At 33.0% G+C, this 15,282-nt stretch overlaps 1 protein-coding gene across 6 annotated transcripts in view; it reads left to right on the top strand.

The window, feature by feature from the left end:
* Window positions 1-15,282, top strand: part of LRP1B (LDL receptor related protein 1B) — a 1,876,014-nt gene that overhangs the window by 1,602,409 nt on the left and 258,323 nt on the right. For all 6 annotated transcript variants that reach the window (XM_073241389.1, XM_073241391.1, XM_073241392.1 and 3 more), the window contains exons 52-55: window positions 3,108-3,236; window positions 5,781-5,903; window positions 9,299-9,439; window positions 10,553-10,740. In XM_073241389.1, coding sequence (XP_073097490.1) covers window positions 3,108-3,236; window positions 5,781-5,903; window positions 9,299-9,439; window positions 10,553-10,740 — 581 coding nt within the window. The remainder of the gene's footprint in view (window positions 1-3,107; window positions 3,237-5,780; window positions 5,904-9,298; window positions 9,440-10,552; window positions 10,741-15,282) is intronic.

The following is a 15,282-nucleotide window of genomic DNA, read 5'->3' as shown; positions in this document are numbered from 1 at the left end:
GTAATCAATTAGATGACTGCACAGCTTCTTTGAACTTTGTTTCTTTTGGCTATTAAATCTTTCTTTAATTTAAACAATAACATTATCTACTTGCCATGGGTTGAACATGTTTGCCTTCTCTAAAATCATCTTGTTTTTGACCCCTCATTTAACCCTGTACCAAATGGCTCCACTGACACTCCTAACCTTTGTGAGTGGGCCCAGCATGACAGAAGAGGAAATAACCCTAAAGTCACACAGAGTTAAATTCTCCCACATCTGCATTTACTAGCTGTGTGATCATGGACAGGTCCATCTATTCCTTGTTTCTCAAATTCCTTATCTGTTAAGGGGGTACAAAAAGACTTACCTTCTGTAACTACTGTGATCATCCAGCATGGCCAATGTGCACTATATAAATAAATTCTCATCCTGTTTTGTTCTATTTCTCATGTTCCTTCCCTTATTTTTCAGTGTATTATTGTACCTATATCTATCAGTGTCCTAATCTTTTTTTTTTTAAGAACTAAAATGATGATGAGTAGGCTTACCTGTGGTCAAAACATCGAGTCTATTTAATTTAATTACAGCTGCATTTTTATATACTAACTACCAAGCTAGTGACACCTATAAACACTGCTTTAGGCCATGCATCAGCCTGTGAACTGAACCTAATATTTCAGGATTGGAAAGGAACTTTATAAATATTTATCTTAGTGGTTTTCAACCCTTAGTATACTAAAGATCCTCCTCAGAAGCCTGTTTAAAATGTCGATTTTTAAATCCCCACCTTCAAGTATTCTCATGTGGGCTGTAAACACCTTCTTTCTTAATAAGTACATAGTTACTCTGACTTGGGATCTGAGAATCCCATTTTGAAAAACAGCCTGGTCCATCCCCTTCATTTGATAGAAGAGAGACTCACAGAGGTTAATAAACTGCCTGAGGGCACTCAGTGAATGGCGATGACAGAGATAGGACCAGAATTCAGGTTTCTGAAATACTTACTAAATAAGATAGTAACTCTTACCAATCAAATATTATATCTGAGTAGGTGCACAGTATGAAGTTGGAATTCCTTCAGCTTGTCTTTCTTCTCTCTTGGGATTCATTTTCCAGAGGAAGGCAGGGCTTCTCCAGATGGCAGAATAACTATGGAATGAAGCCATCAGTTTTTTCTTTGGTCCATTTTCTTTCCAATTGACTGTGATGTTTTGGCATACTCTTAACATAAAATCACTTGAACACTATCAAGGGAGCCAGAAAATTAGCTGCAAAGAACCTTATTCCACTTTATAGCTTGGGTATCTTAGTAATTATCTAGTCATACCCTTCATTTTACAGATAGTGAAACTCAGACACTAGTCTTCTCCAAGGTCACATAGAATTAAATTTCTCAACAGCCAAATCAATGCTGTATCTATTATACCTACCTTGAGAATAAATTGGAGTGATAATAAGTAGACAAGGAGTTTTACATGTATCAAAACTTCAATAGAAGAATGAATTTTTTAAATCTCAAGCTAAATAAAAATATTATCAAAATTAAAGTACTAATTGAGAGTATAATACTGAAAATGGCATTTTATATTCTTACAGAAAGCTTGAAAAAACAGATAATAATGAGGAATAACATAAAAGTAATTTCTGTAGGAAGAGAATTTTATAATGAAAGGTGCTAACGACATAGTAGATAGCAGGTAAATTCATTTTTAAATGAAAGCAACATTTATTTAATAGATTTTTTATTATTTCTTCCAGTAATAGCATCATATTAAACCCCATTCTATTAGCATGACCCTCAGTCAAATAAGTGCATCTGAAAAACCTGGGAAACTTTTCAACATTCACTTGTTATTCTGTCCTCCAAGTTAAAGTATATGTCAGGACAGGCATATTTATGTTAGAAAATATCCCCAGGGGTTCTCTTTGGCACCCTGCTGCCCCCATATTGAAGAGCATCTTGTGCTCATAACAAATAACTCTATGGCAGAAAAGTAAAATGATAATAATAATCCAATTAAAGCATGCTGGTCACTACTTTAGATATTTGAAAACAAGGTTATCTTACATCAGTTTAGTCAGTCTTATTTTCTTCTTGGAGAAATGGACATCTTTCTGAATAATTCAACAATACATTTTTTAGCATCTTGTTCTATGGGCAGCTTTTAGGAAAGTGAAATTAAGAAAAGTTAAATTGGGGGGCATCACTCAACAAACATTTTATATAAATAACAAGTAAGCCACTCAATATGTGTAGCTATAGTAGGGGCTAGGGAAACCTCATGAGAAAGAGTCATTTTCTAATGTTATTTGTTTTCCCTATGTTCATATAAGGAGAAGCAAAGATCTTTTGAATTTAGTCAAAATCAGTAAGGTTTCTGTTTTTTGTTGTTTGTTTTGCTGTACACATTTGAAAAACATCATGCAGGTAAAGAGACATTGAACTGATAGAGAAAAGGTAGGTTAAGTTAAGTGGTTAAGTGTTTAAAAGTGAAAGGAACATTCATTCATTCATTCTTTTCAACAGCACTAACCATAATGACATTAGTGGTTAAGAGAAGATGCTTAGGAATCAGAGGGTTTTGGACTCTCAGCTCAACATGTGGAGCCTGTGTGACTTGTGACTTTCTTAACCTTTTCAACTTCTTTGAGCCTCAGTTTTATTTTCTATGAAATAAGACTTAGTAGTTCTATTGCTTGGAGTTATTTTGAGGATTAAATAATGAATTAATATGTTAAGTGCTTAGTATACATTAAGCAATAAAGTGGTATTATTATTATTATTATTATTATTATTATTATTATAGCAGGTCTTAGGAACTATTTTATGAGTTCACAATTCTATGACGTTTCTACACTTTGATATATTTTATAAGAAGAAAAGATCCTTGTTATTTTCTGCTAGGTACATTTAAGAAATATAACATTTGTCATTAAGAAGGAGTGTATTCTGAGGGGAAAATATATAGACAGTCTACAGGGTGAAGGATGGTATTTGATGATTACAAATAACTACAGTTTCTTCTTTGTCACAACATTCTTGCACTTGCTCTTTACAGGAAATGATAAACCTTCCTCAGTGGAAAGGCGGTGATCTTAATTTCATGTTGTTCTTTGGGTTTCAGGGGCCATCACCTGCGCAGCAGACATGTTCAGCTGTCAGGGCTCCCGTGCCTGTGTACCGCGACACTGGCTTTGTGACGGTGAAAGGGACTGTCCGAACGGAAGCGATGAGCTCTCCACAGCAGGCTGCGGTATGAACCATGGTGGGCTCCTTGGGAAGGAACCCCATGGCAGCAGTCTCAGACATTTGCTTTTGTGCTACTCACCATGTCACATTTTCTCTCACTTTCCCAGTGCCTGGACTCAGGCATATCAGAATTGATCAGGTGGGGTGTTGTCATCGTAGTAGTTGAGCAGCCCCTCTAACCAACAGCTCTTCAGAGGGTTTCAAACACGCACAGTGGGCTTATCATTTGAAAACCATTGTGATGAACACAGTTATCATCTCATATCTGAGATAATGTAACTGTCTGAGGGTTGTGTGAGTGTGGTAGGTGTCTTAATTTCCTTTTAGCATCTCCCCACCTTGTGAAGCATTTAAATCTCCCCACCGTGTCAGGCATTTAGGCGGGTGCTCTGCAAATAACTGCAGATGAGAAGGTCAGTAAACACAGTAGGCCCACCAATAGGTATGAACCCTAAGTTCAGGTATGGCTTATAGCTCAACGAGGCTGAGAGATCAGAAGAACACTTCTGGAGGTCAGACAGTTTACAAAGTTTCTGAAGTCTCCTCAGGAAATTTTCAGGGAATTACTTAATAGCAAATATTTAGATTAATTCCTTTGCATGATCAGGAGAATGAAGAGATTGAATATTTATTTGTACATGGGTCCAAAGGTCACATAAAGGGTCTGTTGAACTGAGGCTGTAAACTCTGCCCATTAAAGTGAATTCTGTCAATCATCTCTCAAATGACCTGTCTCAGTTCTTTAAAACTGTATTTGAAGCCTAAAAACGTGAGGGTGTATGTGGGTATATGTAAATGGAGGAGAGTTAAAGCAGAGAAGGGAAAAGAAACTTTGAGGCAGGCCTATGTGCACAGAACTCGTGCTATTGTAGAACAATTCTCTTTGATCTTGAAACAAATATGTGTCTGTAAAGGTCAATGGGGCCACTGAGGGCTACATAATAAAGGATTATGCATCAATTCAAGGATCCAGATGATCCTGGTATACTGTTGCTATTGTAGCAAGTTAATCCTCTGGGAGGCATATTAACACTTTTGGAACACATGGGTGCTATTCAGTAAATTATGTTAAAATACAACAAATTATACTCAAGTGACCTGAAAGCGTTAACACCAAATAAGCCTCTGTTGCTTAGCGTTTTAAAGAATAATTCATGTATTAGAACTGGCATGATTCACTTGAGTTATATAAGCTGCCACACAGTTCAAAGTTAGAGGAGTTATTAGTAACTGAATTTTACTTTGATCATTGTGGGCAGTTTTTTAATGCTGCTCCTATGTGGCTTTCATATTGGTTTTGAAAATAATTTGTTGAAAGTAAATTATACTTGATTTATGTCCTTTTGTTTTACCTACTTCTGTCTCTGTTTCAATCATTACTAAGTTGAAAGCAGAAATTTCCTTTCTTTCTGGAGCCTGAGGCAGTCTGGGGATAGGATACTGATGGGCATATAAAACAATAATTATAATACCTTAAGTGTCAGAATGATGTATAGAAAAGATACTAGGTCATCACAAAAATATATTATATTAAAAAGCCTAGAAGTCTCATGGAAGGATTTCAATGAAAAATAATAACATTATCTGAGTTGTGAAGGACAAAGAAGAAAAGAATTGTTCTAGGTAAAGTGCCTGTTAGTTTATGGAGGGGAGAGATTGGAAGGTATTTAAATTTGTTTGAGTGCCCATTGTATGTCAATTATTTTGGTAGGTGCTTTTATTTATATTATTGAATTCCCACAATATTCTTAGAGAAGTGTTTTTGGGAATCTGCTGAAAAATAGTTATATAGTAGAAATTCAGGGAGCACCGAGGAATTTAGTGAGCACTTGAAATGGACTGATCTGCTTCACATACCTTACCTAACTCTTGCAAGAAATTAATCAGGCAGATTTTATTATCCCCATTAACAGATAAAGAAACAGATGCACCAAGAAGTAAACAGCTTCCCTAGAATACAAATTTCTGTGACAGAGCGACTTTTTGCAAAGCTTCTGGAAGTCAAAATCCAAAAGTTCTATTTTCTTCTAAAAAACAGTAACTTTCTCAGCCCTTTTGATTTTCTTTTCACTTCCAGCATGAGCATTAGCACTTGATGTCTTTTTAGATCCATTTTTCACACAGAAGCAAGTTTTTTTTTCCTTTTATCACTTTACTATCATTAGAACAGATAGGAGGAGAAAAACACCCGGCCACATTATATTACAGTTCAGTGATTTTTAAAAATCATACATGAATGTTTGAATTCACCCCTAAAGCAAACTTATAAATTGCTAAATGGCCTAAAATTTCAGGGTTGCTCTAGAATTGCTGAAATATTAACACTAAAACTTTACACTATATATTCATATTCATATTTTCAAATACATATATGTATATTAATATATATATTATTAATTTATTGGGTATATTGAGTATTGAGCAAAGTCATCTTTTTCTAAATAATTATGAACTGTTGAGTATAACTGCCTACTTCCACAAACTCCTAAGGTGGGGGGAGATAAGAGAGGTGCTCATATGACCTTAATTTTTGTGTTGTCTTTCTTAGCTCCCAATAACACATGTGATGAAAATACTTTCATCTGCCATAACAAAGTGTGTATTCCCAAGCAATTTGTTTGTGATCGTGATGATGACTGTGGGGATGGCTCTGATGAGTCTCTGCAGTGTGGTGAGTATATCTCAACTATTCATGGAGGAAATTCTCAAGCTGTGAATACTAGTCTTTTAAAATGACTCAAGGAATGTATAAATAATAAAAATGGAATGTGTTTCTTAATATCATTAACCCCCTGAAATTCAGTAATACATAGATGCAGCATGTATGATCTCTGGGATAATTACTTACTTATTTGGAAATCATGCCTACTTGTTTAGTACACTCTTATCAGCAACCGTACTGGAAAATGTTCATAAAAATGTATTTGGTTTTAAGTACTTTGAAGTGCTTTACAGATAATATATGCCTAGCTAGTCTAATCTTATAGCTAAATCAAATACGTGAGAAAAAATAAAATTCATGATTATCAGATAAATTGATACCATTGTCTTTCCTCCTTATGTCTTTACATATGTACTTGTTCAGACTTAATATTATTAGCATGAGTTGTATCTTGTCATTACATAAGTATCATCAAACCATCATATATATATTATATGTATATACACACACATCTAACTTTGGTTATAAAAATTAATATGTTAAAATTCTCAGTTGAAATTAAGATCTTATGTGAACCTAGTATTTTTGTAAAAAATTTAAATACATACATGAATAAATAAGAGGAAAAACTGAAACCCACCCATAATCATAAAAGGAAGATTTAGTGTCATCTGTTGTCCTCCCTGTGCAGTGTTTATAATCTGGGTCTTTGACATAAAGTTCTTTGAGGTCAGTGGGTATCAATTTTTATGATAATTTCACCAGTAAGTCATGGATTCAAAAACCATATCATACTCAAGATGTAAACCAGAAGTAGAGTAATGTCTGATTGAATATCTTCCCTCTGCTAGACACTGTATTTGGTTTACATGGAGATGAATGGACAGGAGTCCCACTAGAACAAATTACAGACCAGAAGGAAAATCAGAAATACAATATGGAATAATAACATACATTGCCAGGTGGGAATAAGAATCACAATACACAGAATCAGAGCAGAGAAAATAATTTTTGATGCACTAAAAAATAGAAGTAGGGAATGTTAGAGGAAATCATATTTAAATACTAGAGAGGATGATATAGTAGTTAAAAGCATGGACTCCGGAGCCAGGCAATCAGTGGGGATCCATATTGTGGCTCTTCTACCTGATAGATGTGTGATCTTGGAAAAGTTACTTCATCTCCTGTACCTCAATTCCCTTATCTGTTAGCAATGTGTAATAACATTGCTTAACAATTAAGCCTGTTAAGGAATTAATGAGTTAATATTTGTAAAGTGCTTAGAGCCATTCCAGGCAGTAAATCTTATATATGTTTACAAAGACCTATAAATTGACATGGTTGAAGAATAGTAATTACTCTTTTGTGAAGTGAATTGAAGTTAGAAAGTTAAGTTGAAGCTGGATTCTAAAAAGTCCGAAATATGCTGTTAAATGATTTGTATTTAGTTCTTTTTGCTCTCAGTGGCCAACACACATTTTGAAACGGGAATGTCACACTCAAATTTGTGTTTTAAAACCATCTTTTTCAGCAGAATGCATGAAATTTTGCCCTGAAGGAGGGAAACCGTAAAGGGAGAATAAACTATTTAGAAGATTATTGCAATAGTTCTGATGATGAACAATGTGGTTCTCAATCAGGGCAGAAATGGTGGAATGGGAAGTGCAGAATGGGTCAGAATTCCCTTTCAGTCAGATATGGGGATAAAGGACATTTCTAGCTTGGATGACTTGATGAATGGTGTTACTGTTAGTGACCTTTGGAACATAGGAAGTTCAGGACAGTTTTATTAGTGTAGGAGAAGAGATATAAAAAAGAATTAATTTTGAACATTTTGAATATGAAGTGTTGATCAGACATGAAGCTATATAGTAAGTTTTTAAAACTTGGTTCTAGAGACCAGAAATATGATCAGGACAAAGAATATTAATTTGGTGGCCATCAGCATAAAGGTGACATTCAAAATCTGACAAAAAATGAGAACACCCAATTCTGTAGAAAGGAAAAGAGGAACACGATAGACTGGAGATTGAAGTTACGGCTTCACCTGCAGTATGTTAGGGTGGAACAGAAGGTGATTTCATGCAGAGAGAGAGGAAAAAACGGGAACAGCAAAAGCAAAGTTAGAAAGGAGCATACATTGTTATGTATATAGTGAGAATACAATATTATGAATATTAAGCCAAGGAACTACTTCCAAGTGTGGTCAACAACATCAAATGCTGCCGGAAAGTGACCTCAAAGGGATTCTGAAACTTTGAATGTCTTTGAATTTGACACTTGTTACTTGATATTTGTTAGCTATTAGAGGAATTTCAGAAGGTAGGTGTTGCAGAAATGAGATGTTAATGATTCAAAGATGAAGTAGAGGTAGGGGAAAGTTAAGATTGGTTAGTAGGAAAGAGGAGAATTGTTTGCTAAGTTATGTAGATGGATTTTTATAGTTATTAGATGGGAAGAGACTTGAATGTATGTATTGACAGAGGAGAAGGAGCTGGTGGTGAAAGAGAGACAGAGAAGAAATACTAGGGAAATTGGAGATATTTCAGAACTATCTAGTTTTTCCATTCAATATAAAATATCTCCATTCAATAATTATTGTGAATTTTTTTTCTTTTGGAGTTTATTTTTAAACCATAAAAATCTCACTCCTTCTCTTCAAAAGTAGAATATTTGCCCAGATTTGCCAGAAAATATCTAATAGAAATCATGATTTACAAACACAGGAAAAAAATCTAGTCTAAAGCTTCCTGATATTCAAAATCTAATGAGTTTTACTCATAAACAGGCATAGATATGAATATTAACAATTGAGGCATTGATACTGTGATTCAAATAAATATTTTTAATGCCATTAAGAATCAACATATAAGGTAATTAAAATAGTTTTGTGCTTATTACCCTATAAGGTGACTTAATTTTTTTCATTTTAACAATTTCTTACACTTTGAATGCTGCTTCCCAAACATACACATGACATTATAGCTTCTGGGAATTATCATTCTAACTTAGATTCAGTTCATCCATATGTTCTAGTACTTTATCTATCCAAGCTTAGACTTGGAAAACATTTCCAATAGCTTTCAGTTTTATTTTCTATTTTAATGGAAATCTTTAGGATAGGTAATAGGTGAACAGAGAAGGTATACTTGAGTGCTGCATTCTTGTTTCCTTACATAGCTACAATGACTGCCGTGTTTCCAGCTTTATTTTCTGGACTTTAATCTTATTTCCCAACGACACATGCTATCTCTTGCAGGTATGAACATTGTCCCATAAAGAAATGGGAAATATTTTCCATAGGAAGCGTGGGTAACCCTAGGATTAATTAGGTATATAGTACATTAGGGATGAAGTTTTAGTATTTGTTATATGAATTAGAATGTTTATTTCTCTGTGTGTAGGATATCGAGAGTGTAATGCAGAAGAATTTAGTTGTGCTGATGGACGATGTCTTTTAAATGCTCAGTGGCAGTGTGATGGAGACTTCGATTGCCTTGACCATTCTGACGAAGCACCTTTAAACCCTAGGTGCAAAAGTGCAGGTATAGAAGATATATCATGTATTTATTCCAAAATTGGTGTCTTTTTAATGCCAAAACTGTGACTCTAATTTTCAGGCTCACATGGTATACAATGAAAGGAAATGCAATAGTTAAATGTGAGTTTTCTCATGATATTCTGCAGCACCCTAGTAATCAACTATGCTTTTAAGCTTTGCTTTAGAAATTTAAAGTTCTGCCAAAAATGTGAAGATTTGAGGCAATGAACCTGATGGATCCATCACCCTGGCCCCTTCAAAATGTCCTTGTTTCTTAGTATATTATTTTATGTGAAGATAATTTCCCTGTATGGACCTATTTGAAAAGTCAAACATAAAAGAAGTTGAGATTTACTGAGAAAAAGTCTATATTATTCATACTTCAGCAAAACGGAATAAATTGCACATCACTTGAACAGAAATATATAACATAGCTGAACTTCATCTATTTATCACTTCACTATTTGAAAGACTGAATACATAGTCATATATTCTAGAATAAATCCAATTACTCTTTTCTCATGTACTTTACTTTCTTCTACCATGTATGATAATGAGTAATGTTCAAGTCACCAGCTTATAAGTAACTACAGAACCTGAACTCTTTTCCATAGCTATATTTGGGACAACTATTATTCACCACAAATGTCCTTTTTATGCTCTGACTTAAAATGTCAATGTTATAGTTCCAGGAAGAAAAATAATTCAGAAATATCTACCTATTCTAGATTTTTAATTTTAGTGGCATGTAATTTCTCAGAGACCTATTGGCTTGAGGGAAATGTTGAACTATCATTACACTTTTGAACTCATTCTTTACTGTATAGATGAAGACAGAAATACTCCATTAATTTTACTACAGATGCTTATTTTGATTATTAATTTCATGGCAAAGCAAGATTTGCAATAAGTATGGTACATGAAAGTGCAGTGTGCCCTTGGTTTTCTATGTTTTATATACAAAAATATTACACTGAATATAGAGCATTTTATATGTGCATATATTTACTACGATTTCTGACAGATAAGTTACCATATTTTAGAATGTTTTCAACAATTGTAGTATAAAACAATGGCATGCCCTTTATGTTCCATTTGTTTTATTTTCTTTTTCCAGAACAGTCATGCAACAGTTCATTTTTTATGTGCAAAAACGGCAGGTGCATTCCCAGTGGAGGTCTTTGTGACAATAAGGATGACTGTGGTGATGGCTCAGATGAGAGAAACTGCCATATAAATGAGTGTTTGAGTAAGAAAGTCAGTGGATGTTCACAAGATTGTCAGGACCTTCCAGTGAGCTACAAGGTGGGCACTCATCAAAAATAGCAGATCATATGATACATTAGGTTGTGAGATAATTAAAACTATTTGATACAATAGAGCTGTAAAACTTAAAAGGTATCACAATATTGTTAGATAAAGCTACTTAAATGGGAAGTATCTGCATTACCAAACCATAGTAATAGTGTGGTATAAAAATTGTGAAAAAACACTCAGGAAGACAAAAAAAAAATCGAAGTGTTTTCAATATATGCTGACTATAAAGAAAAAATAAGCAAGAGCGTTTAGGGATGTACTTCTGTGTTATTAGCTGCATAAATATGAATGTGACTCTTAAATTCCTATTTCTTTCTCATTGTCTCTCATTTCATTAGTCTTTGAAATGAAATGGGCTAGTCATTTATTTACCACAACACTGGAATTTAACATATTTTTCATATAAGTAGGAAGAAAAAAACAGAACACATGAATTTTTAGGGCTCAGTGCAAGTACACTACAAATAAGTCATGCCTAGCATCCTGTTTGCTTTTTTAATACCATTTTCCTAAAGAGGGTGATTCACTGATAACATTGATTGACAGAAATAGTTTTTAAAAACATCTTCTCATTCATGTTGGAATAGAGGATGCAAATGAATACCATAGTAACCTTAAAGTTGTGTATTAGGTTAAAATTGATTATATAAGTGTGGAACATCTCAGGAAGAGCAATTCATTGGAAAATTGGTATTTTTTACTGAGCACTAGCTCTGTATGAATCAGCAAGAGGGCATGGCTACCACAAAACACAAAGGCCATCTAATGCCACTTAGGACCATTACAGAAACTAGATTCTATTCTACTGAATTCCTCACTGATCAGAATGGCCCTGAGGTACTGTGCACATATGGACATGGCACTTAAAGATGAACCTTGATGAATTGTAGTGTGTACAAATTTGTGCATCCAGAGACATGAGAGTTCTGGACACACACACACACCTTGGGACAAGTGCTGCCTGGAGCAAAAATGGCTTGTTAACTGTGTTTACATATATGAAGTACTGGAATAGGTATACCTCTTATGTATACCTAGTATGAATTGTTTCAAAGATTAGAGTTAGGAGGCACATTCTGTTCAGTATAAGGAAGACCGTTCTAAGAACTCTTTACATTGGAATGAACTGTCTAATTTCTCACAAGTAAAGGGGTTTTAGCTGTGGCTAAATGTCTTCAAAGGATGCTAGAGAAAAAAACATGTGTGTATTGCAAAGATATTGGGACATTTTCTCTGCCAGCCTTGACATTCTATGACAATCCAATTCTATTCAATAGTACATTCAGCCAAACAACCACTTTGTCATTTTTAATTTCTGAATTTCTGATATGATTAATTTAATTACATTAACCAGAATTTTACTGTATATAAATATAACCTAAGAACTATAATAATAGTTTTCCCCTGTTTAAAAGTAGAGATAAAAATGAAATAACAAGAAAGCTACATTTGTAAAAAAAATGTTGTATACCCAATATTGTATTAAGAAGAATTGGTTAAATTTAAAGGCTTAAAACAACACATGCACTGATTCTCAAACACTTATTATAGGTAAAAGGAAATGAGAAATAAGCAAAGATAGCTCTTAATGAGATGATTATTTATCAAATAATTAATTTTGGCAGTAAATATTTTGAAATCCAATAAAGTAGGAAAGTGTTTTTAGTGACTTATGTACAATCAATATAGAAATATTTCCTTAAAAATCAGGGTATGTATCATAGAATTATTAGAGCTAACTGGTTAAAATTTTAAGTCAAGTTTATAAATAACTCTTTAGTTCTATCTGTATGATAAATACATTTTTAAAAGTCTATATATCTAGTACATATGTCATGGAATATGTATATCTAAAATTTAAATTGCAAAATATTTAAATTTAAAATGTTTTAAATGTCTAACATTTGTATTTAAAAGATGATTTGTGTTAAGCTGTGTGTATTTAAAATCTGTCATAACAATCTAAGTGGTAAAATCTAAAAACTATAAAATACCAATGGTCACCTTTTGATATAACATTCAAAATGAGGTTTAATATTTTTAAATGTCTTCATAAACAAGTTCTTAGTTAACAGAAATACCATATTTGGAAAACTACTGTGGTAGAAGTAAATATCACCCAGAAGACTATGTTAAATCATACTATTTTATGATTACTTTATACTATTTTAATTACTTTGCAAGACTTCTCACACAGAAATACTTGTTTATTGATACATTTAAAATACTACTACTTTGACTTTGACTTTTCTGAAAGGGTCATAGAATGAAGTGAAGGTCCTCATTAAAATAGACAATGTCTTATTTGATTATTCAAAAAGTCTATGTGTATGATAACTGAGAGAATTGCTTTGGGAAGTGTCACTGAATATGTATATATGTCAAAATTAGTGAATAACATAAAGTATCTTTTGGGGAAAACAAGACCACTATAAAAGTTCAAGATGCTAAGACTAGAATCATAAATAAGAGATTGAAACAAAGGTACCAAGCAAATATTTTACATATTGTGCTGAGATTATATATATGTGTGTGTGTGTGTGTGTGTATATATATACATATATATATATACATATATATATATGTATATATATATATGAATACATAAGCAGAAAGAAAATTTTTTTATATACATATTTATGAAATTTATATATCTAATGTTCTAGAGTTATATCTTTTCTATTTCGGGGGAAAAACAAGTCAGCTAATGGGATACTCTTTTCCAATGAAAGAAGAAAATTTCCCAGTAACCTATTTCTCTTTACAATACCAGCTGAACGAAACAGGAAATCCTCCTCCAAATTCTGCAATAGAATGAAAATTGCTTACAAAGCAAAATTTGGACGTTATGGACTGTGAACAATTCTCATGTTTGCTGTAAAAAATTTCAATGTATCTAGCTATTCAGTAGGGAGGTAAAATATTTACTAAGACAAGAATCTTATTTTGATAGGAAGGATCATTTACCATATAAATGTAAATGTACTTCTGAGAGAGAAGTAAGTTTTAATGCATATAGTCAAAATAAAACAATCAATATTTGTCAAATTAAAATCTGTTACTTAAAGAGCTGCAAAGAGATTTTCCTGAAAGTAATAGGAAAAGTTTGGGTAGCTCTATTTATTTCTGGTAGCTAAATTACCCTACGTAAAAACTAATACAAATCAGGGATATTTGAAATAGTTCTTGATGAGGAGGAAAATTAGTATGACATTGGATATATATAAATCTCACTTTCATAAAAATTGTCTTTAAATGAAGGTGAGAAAAATTTAAACTTGTTTTCTGTTAAATATAGATGACCTTCTATCTTTTATCTTTGAAGATGCAAATTTCATTACATTTATGAAGCTAGTAGAATTTCCCACAGATTCCTTTTGATTATTTATGAGGAAAAATGTTTTTGTTAAAATAAGGTTAATGTTTTGGGGAGGAAAATATATTGTTAAAAATCTCTTTCAATCAATAATTTTTTCAATCAACAGTATTTAAAAAAATTATAAACCTTAAATATCCTAATTTCATATGTTTACAGAAATATATATTACACTTGGTAGCTTTTACCAACTTTATCCTCAATAAATTAATTTTCTATAAATGTATTTCATCCATGCTATTTGATATAATGGTTTTATAAGCCTGACATTAGCCATTTGAAGTGATTTTCAGAAATCGCATTAAAATTGAGACGCTGTTTGCTTCTTTTTATTAGACTCTTTGAGAAGAATTCAACAAATTCTATAATATTTCGTTTCACATGTCGTAAAGTTCCCCTTGAATTCAACACTGCTCTATGCCTGGAGGTCCTCTGGCTTCCTGAGCACATGATCACGTGATCTAATTCCCAGTCCTTTGAGTGATAACTTTTTGTATCCTCTCAGTCTCTCTTTTTTTGCCATAGCAAAGCACCAATTCTCCTGAATTCCTAAATCAGGCAGCAGGACGAGCCTTCTCAAGACAAGTAATAATGTCACAGACAGGAGACATGGGGAAGAGGAGGGTTTGATGCGGAGAGTTTGGGAAATTCAGTTGCATTTGCTTTGATTGGCTGGCTTGCTAGTGGGTTCTGGAGATTTAAAAACTTCTTAGAATTACTGAGGATTATTAGATTAATACCAGTGTAAATTGTTAATGAGGAAAGATTAGCTTAAAAGTTTTCATTCCTTGTAAAAGGATTTAGGAAAAGGTATTTATCTTTTCAACATTTTCATTTGAAGTTGATGTTGCTTACCTTCCAAATAATGAACATCTTTTATAATAAAAATAAAATCTACCCCTTAACAAATAGTTTGCTGATTATTTAATAGTTGCATATTATATGGATATATATACCCAAATAGGTACAAAGCTCTGCCATCACTTTTACCCTCAAATAAATGATCTAGATTATGAAATGTTCACTATAAATAACTTTTGAGTACTAGTTACTCTTAACAACTTAAGAGTCCCAACTTAATTCAATACTCACGAATTCCCGAATAGACTTGATAAAGGTTTATATGATCATAATCATCTGGCCAATTATAGATT

The sequence above is a fragment of the Manis javanica genome, chromosome 7 (genome assembly GCF_040802235.1).
Source record: "Manis javanica isolate MJ-LG chromosome 7, MJ_LKY, whole genome shotgun sequence".
Classification (NCBI taxonomy): Eukaryota; Metazoa; Chordata; class Mammalia; order Pholidota; family Manidae; genus Manis; species Manis javanica.
Note: the sequence above shows the minus strand (reverse complement) of the source record. Positions and strands in the feature narration are given on the sequence as shown.